Below are 9,701 nucleotides of genomic sequence, written 5' to 3'. Positions count from 1 at the left end.
GAATGGGGCGGGGTCTGACACGCGGTGGGCGGTCTCGCGCGAGGCGACAGGTGAGCGGAGCAGGGATGGCTGAGCAGTGGGATCTGGATGAGGACAGCATCCGCCGCCTGGGGGCGCTGACTTTGGAGCAGCCGGGTAGGGCCAGGCGGGGAGCTTGGGGTCTGAGGCTGAAGGGAGAAAACTGAGGTGGAGACGGGAACCTGGAACGGCGATGGAGGAGCGGTCCCTGAGGCGGGGGAGGGGTTATTGAGGGAGAAGGGGTACACTGAGGTGGAGGGGAATGAACTGAAGTAACCGGGGTGTCTGGTGAGGAGAGAGAGGAATTGAGGGAGAGGAGTGGAGTCTGAATTGGAGAAGGAGAAACAAGATTAACGGGACCTGCGGCGGGAACACAGAGCTGGACAGAGTTGGAACCAGTGGAAGGAAACCGAGCCCCAAAGAGGGGCGTTGGTGGAAGAAAGGAACTGCTAAGAAGGGCGTTTAGAGATCGGGATGCTATTGAGGAGGCAAGAAGGGCATTAATTTGGGCAGTTTCAGAAACTTCCAACCCAGGAGGGCTGGTTGGGGTGAAATGCTCATCGTCTAGTCTACATCTCGACAATTTGGCCATTTCTTTAGTCCATCTGGATGTGTAGTCTCCTTTTAAGAGAGATTCAGAAAGGGGTCGGAAGTGAAAAGAATAGCAGCTGATCTCCCAAGGCGCTTAGGTCAGGGCCCCAGCCCTGACCAGGTCCTAGACGTAAAACAGGCTGAGTGACTCCTGACCCCACCTTTGACCTGTCTCACTCAGCTTGCTTTCTGAGTTTCTAAGGAGTGAAAATGATGGCAGAGTCATCAGCATTCCTAATTCAATGGTTACCCTTCCTAAAGTCACTATATCGTTAATGACAGGCATTGTGTTAAATACTTTCCTTGCATTATTTAACCACTTAACAAGCCTATGAAGCAGATACTGTTATTGTTCCCATTTTACAGATGAATAAAATTAGGTTTAGATTTTTGCCTAAAGTAATGCAGCCAGGGTTTATTAACCCGGGACTCTGATTCCAGAGCCTGTGATCTAATCATTACAAAAAGGTGCTTGCTTCCTTTCATACTTTTTATTTGCGGGATTTGAAATAACTTGGTTTTATTTTATTTAAAAAATATTTAAAATTTATCAAAATAGTGCCTGTTGGTACCAGTCAAACATGAATGAACAAAGAAGATATTAATCTTTCCTTCCTCTTGAAATCTCCCCTCCACCCCCAACCAAAGATAATAGTTTGTTGTGTGGATAGACTGATGTAGATTATTTCAGGTTTATTTTTTCTTTTCCAAATTACTTTGAGCTTTCCTATTTTACAGGTTAGCTAAGAAAAAGTTTATTGACTTACACAGTTTTACACCTTTCTTGGCTTTTTTTAAGAAAAAATATTGATTCAATTTGATTAGGGGGGAGGCACACACCCCTTTAATGCTCCAGCTAGAACAATATATGGCAGATTTTTTTGCTTGTTTTTGTTTCCTTGCTTGTTTTTGTTCTAGGCATGTGAATAACAAAATTAATTGTGCTCATCCTGACAATTCAAACAATACAAAAGTGTCTAAAGCAAAGGACTATTCCTTCCTCTCTGTCCTTCAATATATTTTCCATTACTTTATACAAATATACACATAGGTATCTTTAAAAAAACAAAACCAAATGAGAACATATATATTATTTGGCAATTCACTTTTTTTACTTACAAATAAAACACGGGTGTTTTTCAGTTAAATGAAAGCTGGTATATGCAGTATAAAATTCTTCTGTAAAAAAATCACGTTAGTCATCTTTGGGGAGAGGCTTTTGCTCTGCACTTTTCCGTACTGTTGGAATTTTCTGACTACATAATAAGTATTACTTTCTTTTTAATGTCCAAAGGGATAATCTTGATGGGGCAATTATAGACCTTTTTTGTTGTTTTCTTTGTTATACTTCTTTGTACTAAAAAATTACAGTAAACGTTTACATTATCCTTTGTCATGCGGAAAATTTTCAACTTAAGATACTCAAGTTTATTTTTCCTTATGATTTGTGTTTTTTGTGTCTTACTTATGAAGTTTGTCCCTACACTGATGTAATAGGCTCCTGTATTTTTTTCTAAAAATTCTGCAGCTTTGCATCTCACATTAATCTATCTGGAGTTTCTTTTTATATATGATGTGTGATATGTTATAATTGTATTTTTTATACTGATAGCCAGTTTTCCCAGAACCTATTTGTAGGTATCTCTGCCATGTACCAGTTCCTTTATAAATATGGGTCTGTTTCTAGCTTCTCCATTCTAGTCCATTGTTCTGTTGGTCTATTTCTGCACCAATATCACATTTTTGTAATTACTATGGCTTAACAGTAAATTTTGATAACTGGTAACGTCATCAGTTTGCCTCCATTTACCTTCCTCTCTTTACCTCCTCTTCCTCCTTTAAAATTGTCTGGGCTATTCTTGGCCCTTTATTTTCTTCTAAGGATTTTAGAATCAGCTTGTCAATTTTCATGAAAGCATTTTAAGTAGGGACATGACCTGATCTAATGCTCATTTTTAAAACATTACGCTTACCCATTAGAACCCTGTTACAGTCAGCTGATAAGAGATAATGAAGGGCTTGGATTAGGAGGATGACAGTGGAGAGAAAAAGAAGTGAATGGAGTCAAGGTATATTTTGTGGGCAGATGGGACAGGACTTACAAAGCAATTGAATGTGGGAAATGAGGAAAAGAAAACTTCAAAGATAACTCTTAGTCTTGGTTTAAGTTATTGCTGGGTGGATAGTGATGCCATTTATTGAGAGTGAGAGAAAACAAAGACTATAAAAAGATAGATTTGGGGAAAGGGGATCAAGAGAGCTGTTGTGAGCATGTTAAGTTTAAAATACCTATTAGACATTCAAATGTAAGATTTTTAGTAGGCAGCTGGATGTATGAGTCTGGATCTCAGAGAGGGAAAATATGTAATTATGTAATTTTTTTGCTTTAAAAATAATTTAGTTAATTTACTGTAAGGGTAATATAATAATTGCACAGTAAAAATAAGTCTTGACCCCCTCCTCCCTGGCCCTGACTCTGTTCTTCCCAAGGGCAGTTGCTGTTACCAATATCTTGGGTAGCTTTGAGAAATATTCTCTCTATACATAAGCATACATCACTTATTACACAGAGGTGCCAAAAAAACGTGTACACATTTTAAGAAAGAAAAAACTGTATTAAAATTGTAATACTCAATATATACCAATAACAACAAATGAATACAAGCTGTGTATAAGAGGTGTGACAATTAAGTTTGCAAACTTGTTGCAATGCTGTTGCTAACCTTTTTTGATAGTAGAGGGATTATTCATTATGAATTTGTACCCACTGGACAAACAGCTAAGCATGTTTACTATTTGGATGTGCTGAAAAGGCTGAATGAAAAAGTTAGACGACCTGAAATTTTTGGCAACAATTCATGACTCTTGCATCACAACAATGCACCAGCTCAAACGGCACTGTCTGTGAGGGAGTTTGTAGCCAGGAAACAAATATCTGTATTGGAACACCCTCCTTACTCACCTGATCTGGGCCCCGATGACTTCTTTGTTTACCTGAAGATAAAGGAAATATTGAAAAGAAAACATTTTGATGACATTCAGGACATCAAGTGTGATACCAAAACAGCTCTGATGGCCATTCCAGAAAAAGAGTTCCAAAATTACTTTGAAGCGTACACTAGGTGCTGGCGTCAATGCGTGGCTTCCCAAGGAGCGTACTTTGAAGGTGATCATAATGATATTCAGCAATGAGGTGTGTAGCACTTTTTCTAGAATGAGTTGGTGAACTTGTCTGACCTCATACATTTTTTGGGCACCCCCAGTACTAGGGCAATTCACAAATATATACAAGAGTGGAGACAACAGAATAATGAGATTCCATCCCTTACCTCAACAGTTATCATCAATTCATGGCCAGGTTTTCATCTATACCTCTCTACCCACCCCCAATCCTCTGCACTGTTTATTTTGAAGCAAATCCCAGGTATATGATTTAACCCATAAATATCTTAGTATGTATCTTCAAGAGATAAAAACTTTTTTAAAAATTGCACATAAAACCTGAAAATATTTAACAGTAATTTCTTTTTTTTTTTTTTTTTAGTGTTTATTGGGGAATACGGGGGAACAGTGTGTTTCTCCAGGGCACAAGTCGTTGCACAAGTCTAGCACAAGTCAGCTCCAAGTCATTGTCCTTCAACCTAGTTGTGGAGGGCGCAGCTCAGCTCCAAGTCCAGTTGCCATTTTTAATCTTTAGTTGCAGGGGACACAGCCCACCATCCATGTGGGAATTGAACCGGCAACTCTGTTGTTCAGAGCTCACGCTCTAACCAACTGAGCCATCCGTCCAACCCAAACAGTAATTTCTTAATATCATCAAATATCCAACTGGTTTTCTCATGTCCCCAACTGTCCTATAATTTTTTAAAAAATCAAGATCTATATAAAGTTTATTGCAATTGGTTGATATTTGTCTTAAGTAATATTCAAGCTATTGGTTCCCCCTTCTTTTTTCCTTGCATTTTCTATTGTTTTTGAAGAAACTAGGTTATTTGTTCTGAATAATTTGTTACAATCTGGATTTTTCTCATGATATTTTTAAGATATTTAACATTTCCCCTGTTTCTTGTATTCCCTATGAATTGGTAGCTAACTGAGGCTTGATCAGATTCAGGTTTGACTTTTTTGTTTGTTTTTTTGCAAGACTACTTCACTGGTGATGTTTTATACTTCTGTTAGGAAGTTTATAATATCTGTTGTTCTTTTTGTGACATTATCAGCCATTGAATATGATTGCCTAGGATCCATTAATTTATTAGGGATTGCAAAATGATAATTTTCTAATTTTCTTTTTCATTTTTATTAGCTGTAATACTTCTATAAAAAGAAATTTCCTTATATCAACTATTAGGTTATCTTGATGTATAGTTTGTATAGAAAAGGCAGGATAAATACTTGATTTTTTTCATCTTATTTACTGGTTTTTGGAAAAATGAGTTATTTCCTCAGCATCCTCCAAAGGTGACCAATGAGAGTTATTTTGTTTTCTTAATATCATAAACTCATGGATTTAGATGTTTTTGGTGTATTCCAATCCATTACAGTCATTATCATAACTGATGCTGAACTTGTCCCAACTTTGCTTAGTGGGAGATCTTTCAGGTTGACTTATGAGGCCTTTTTTATTTTAAGTTTTATTTATTTGAAACTCTTTCATCATCATTATAAACAACCTTTATTAAAGATTATGAACTTAATTTCCAAGTGAGCTATAAATGGTTTTCTATAGAGAGATTACTTGATTTGTTGTTTTCATGAATAAAACATGTTTTAGCCCATTGGGGTTATGTAACCCATATATTAAAATTGGAAAATTATTCTGTTGCTCTTGACATCTGTGATGTGCAATGTTTGATTTGTTCTCTGATCTATTTGTCTTCGCTCTCTTTATAAACATTAAAACCGAATGCATAACCTCTTAAGACCTGCACCTCATATGAATCATAAAAGAACGTCTGTCCTTGTGGCAGTTTGTCATTTGAATGATAATTACTGTTCCCTTTAAAAATGTTAAAATGTCTGCTCTTCAAAATAGACTCCAGTGAAAGGCATGAAAAGTGCTGCAGGGCGCTAATGAAAATCTTAATGGACCTTAGCCTTTGTCCCGTGGTAACAGACTTTCACTGTATTAAGTTATTGCATACTACAGAGCTACCAATATGCTACCAGCCCTCCAAGCTGGGGAAAAATTGTTTTTGCTTTTTTTAAATGTAATTCACATACTATAAAATTTAAAGTATGTAATTCATTGTTACTTAGTGCATTGTGCAACCATCACCACTATCTAGTTCCAGAACATTTTCATCAGCCAAAAAGAAACCCCACACCCCTTTGGCAGTCACCCCTCATTTCCAGCTCCCCCCAGCCCCTAGCAACCACTAATCTGCTTTCTGTCTCAATGGATTTGGCTGTTCTAGTTATTTCATATGAATCAAATTATTCAATATGTGCCCTTTCGTGTCTGGCTTCTTACACTTAGCATGATATTTTTAAGGTTCATCCATATTTTAGCATGTATGGGTAGTGTATTTCTTTTTAAAAAATTAACAGACTATACTTTTAAAAGCAGTTTTAGGTGTACAGAAAAATCGAGCAGAAAGTACAGAGTGTTTCATATACTCTTTCCCCTTCACGTCTTCCCCCATGTTCCCCCACAGTTTCCCATGTTATTTATATCTTTTTTAAATATATATATTTTATTGGGGAATATTGGGGAACAGTGTGCTTCTCCAGGGCCCATCAGCTTCAAGTCGTCCTTCAATCTAGTTGTCGAGGGCGCAAGTCCAGTTGCCGTTTTCAATCTTTAGTTGCAGGGGCCACAGCCAGCCATCCTATGGAGGGAATTGAACTGGCAACCTTGTTGTTGAGAGCTCATGCTCTAACCAACTGAGCCATCCAGCCACCCCTCTGGAAGCTCAGTGGCAGCTCGTTTTCTTCAATGTAGTTGTGGAGGGCGCAGCTCACTGGCCCATGTGGGAATTGAACCTGCAACCCTGTTGTTCAGAGCTCGAGCTCTAACCAACTGAGCCATCGTTATTTATATCTTGTTATTTATATCTTGCATTACTGTGGTATGTTTGTTATGATTGATGAAACAATATTAATACATTATTATTAACTATAGTCTATAGTTTACATTACGGTTCACTCTTTGTGTTATATAGCTCTATGGGTTGTCACGTGCCCACTATATCAAACGGAATAGTTTCCCTGCCCTAAAAATCCTCTGTGCTCACCTATTTACCCTCCCTTCCCTGTTGAACCCCTGGTAACCATTGATCTTTTTACTGTTTTCAGAATGTCACATAGTTGGAATCATAGAGTATGGACTTTTTCAGACTGGCTTCTTTCACTTAGCAATGTATTTGAGATTCCTCTATGTCTTTCTGTGGTTTGGTAGCTCATTTCTTTTTATTACTGAATAATAATATTCCACTGTGTGGATGTACCATCGTTTGTTTATCCATTTACCTATTAAAGGACACCTTTGTAGCTTCTAAGTTTTGACAGTTACGAATACAGCTGCTCTAAACACTCAAGTACTGGTTTCTGTGTGGACATAAATTTCAACTCACTTGAGAAAATACCAAAGTGCTAATTGCTAACTCATATGGTAAACTGTGTTTAGCTTTGTAAGAAACTGCCAAACTATCTTCCAAAGTGGCTACACCTTTGCATTCCCACTAGCAATGAATGGGAGTTCCTGTTGCCCCATGCTGATGGTCTGAATATTTGTGTCCCCCATCTGCCAATTCATATGTTGAAATCCTAGCACCCATTGTGATGGTATCATGAGGTGAACTTTTGGGAGGTGATTAGGTCATGAGGGCAGAGCCTCATAAAAGAGAGCAATGGCCTTACAAAAGAGGGCAGAAAGAAAGGTCCCTTGCCTTCTTCCACCATGGGAGGACACAGTGAGAAGGAGCTGGAAGAAGTCTTTCACCAGAACCTAATCATGCTGGCGCCCTGATCTTGAACTTCCAGCCTCCAGAACTGTGAGAAATAAATGTTTGTTGTTTATAAGCCATGCAGTCTGTGGTATTTTGTTATAGCAGCCCAAGCAGACTATAACATCCTACATCCTTACCAACATTTGGCGTTGTCAGTGTTTTGGGTTTTGGTCGTTCTAATAAGTGTGTAGTGCTATCTCATTGTTTTAGTTTGCAATTTCCTAATGACTTATGATGTTGAGCATCTTTTCATAGGTTTTATTTGTTTTGCCATTTATATATCTTCTTTGGCAAGTTGTCTGTTCTGGTCTTTTGCCTATTTTTTTAATTGAGTCTTAAGAGTTCTTTGTATATTTTGGATACCTGTCCTTTTTTTAGATATGCTTTTTGCATGTATTTTCTTCCACTCTGTCTTGTTTTGTCATACTCTTAACAGTGCCTTTTGCAGAGCAGAAGTTTTACATTTTAATGAAGTCCCACTTCTCAAATTTTTATTTCATGGTTTATGATTTTTAGTGTTGTATTAAAAACTTATTGCCAACAACCAAGCTCACCTAGATTTTCTCCTGTATTCTTTTAGAAGTATTATAATTTTGTATTTTGGATCCATTTTGAGTTAATTTTTTGTGGAAGTTGTGACGTCTGTGTCTAGATGCCTTTTTTTTTTTTTTTTGGCATGTGGATATCCAGTTTTTTTAGTACCGTTTTTTGAAAGACTATCTTTTTTTCCACTGAATTACCTTTGCTTATTTGTCAAAGATCAGTGGGCTGTATTTGTGTGGGTCTATTTCTGGGCTCTCTAATTCTATCCATTGATCTATTTGTCTTTTTTCCCCCCAACACCACACCCTATTGATTATTATAGCTCTATAGTACGATTTGAGGTTACATAGTATCAGTCCTCTGACTTTGTTTTTCTTCTTCAGTGTTGTATTGGATATTCTGGGTGTTTTGTGTCTCCACATAAACTTTAGAATCAGTTGATATCTACAAAATATTAGGTTGGTGCAAAAGTAATTGTGGTTTAAAAGGTTAAAAATTGCAAAAACCACAATTACTTTTGCACCAACCTAATAACTTGCTGGAACATCATGCCTTCTTATGGCTAATATTCATTGTATGGATATATATCACTGTTGGTTTATCCAGTCATCCTCTAATGGACATTTGGGTTGTTTTCACATTTTAGATACTGTGAACGATGCTTCTATGAACATTTGTGTACAACTTCTTTTTTGAATACGTTTTCAATTATTGGGTATATACCTGGGAGTGGAATTGCTGTGTTATATGGTAAATTCTATATTTAACTTATTGAAGAACTGCCAAACTGTTTTCCATAGTGGCTGTACCATTTTACATTCCCTCCAGATGTATGAGGATTCCAATTTCTCTACATCGTCACCAATGGTAATAATTTTTCTTCCTTTTTTATTTTTTAATTAGAGGGTATGAAGTGGTATCTCACTGTGGTTTTGATTTACGTTTCCCTAATAACTAATGATGTTGACCATCTTTTCATGGGTTTGTTGGCCATTTGTATATCTTCTTTGGAGAAATGTCTATTCAAATCGTTTACCCATTTATTAGCTGTTTATTTGGGCGGGGGGGGGAGTTGTAGGAATTCTTTATGTAGTCTAAATATTAATCCCTCATCAGATATATGATTTGAGTTTTGACAAAAATATTTACCCATGTAACTAACATCCCAGTGAAGGTATAGAACATGTTTATTATCCCAGAAAGTTCCCTCCTCATTTTTCCAGTCAATTCTCTCCCCCTAAAGTCAGTTACTGTCCTAATTTCTACCACCATGGATTGTTTCGCCTGTTCTTGAATTTCGTACAACTAGAAGCATACAGTATATACTCTTGTGTCTGGCGTCTTTCAATATAATGTTTCAGATGTTGTGTGCATCATTCTTTTATATTCCTGAGTACTATTCCATTATGTGACTATATTCTACTTCATTTTTTTAATCTTAAAAAAAGTCTTCCTTCCCATATATTCATTTTAAGACATTCTCTACTTTAAGAAAAATATGGTAAAGTATACGTAACATAGAACTTACCATTTTAAGTGTTTAGTTCAGGGGCATTAAGTACATTCACATTGTTTTGCAACTATCACCATCCATATCCA

General features: G+C 37.0%; 1 protein-coding gene across 3 annotated transcripts in view; it reads left to right on the top strand.

The window, feature by feature from the left end:
- Nucleotides 1–65: 65 nt before the first annotated feature.
- LRRC36 (leucine rich repeat containing 36) overlaps nucleotides 66–9,701 on the top strand; it is a 46,073-nt gene continuing 36,437 nt past the window's right edge. For all 3 annotated transcript variants that reach the window (XM_074314740.1, XM_019755716.2, XM_019755712.2), the window contains exon 1: nucleotides 66–135. In XM_074314740.1, the coding sequence (XP_074170841.1) occupies nucleotides 66–135 (70 nt within the window). The remainder of the gene's footprint in view (nucleotides 136–9,701) is intronic.

Source organism: Rhinolophus sinicus, linkage group LG11, assembly GCF_036562045.2.
Source record: "Rhinolophus sinicus isolate RSC01 linkage group LG11, ASM3656204v1, whole genome shotgun sequence".
Lineage (NCBI taxonomy): Eukaryota > Metazoa > Chordata > Mammalia > Chiroptera > Rhinolophidae > Rhinolophus > Rhinolophus sinicus.
The sequence above is the reverse complement of the archived record's forward strand: the minus strand, read 5'-3'. Positions and strand labels throughout refer to the sequence as shown.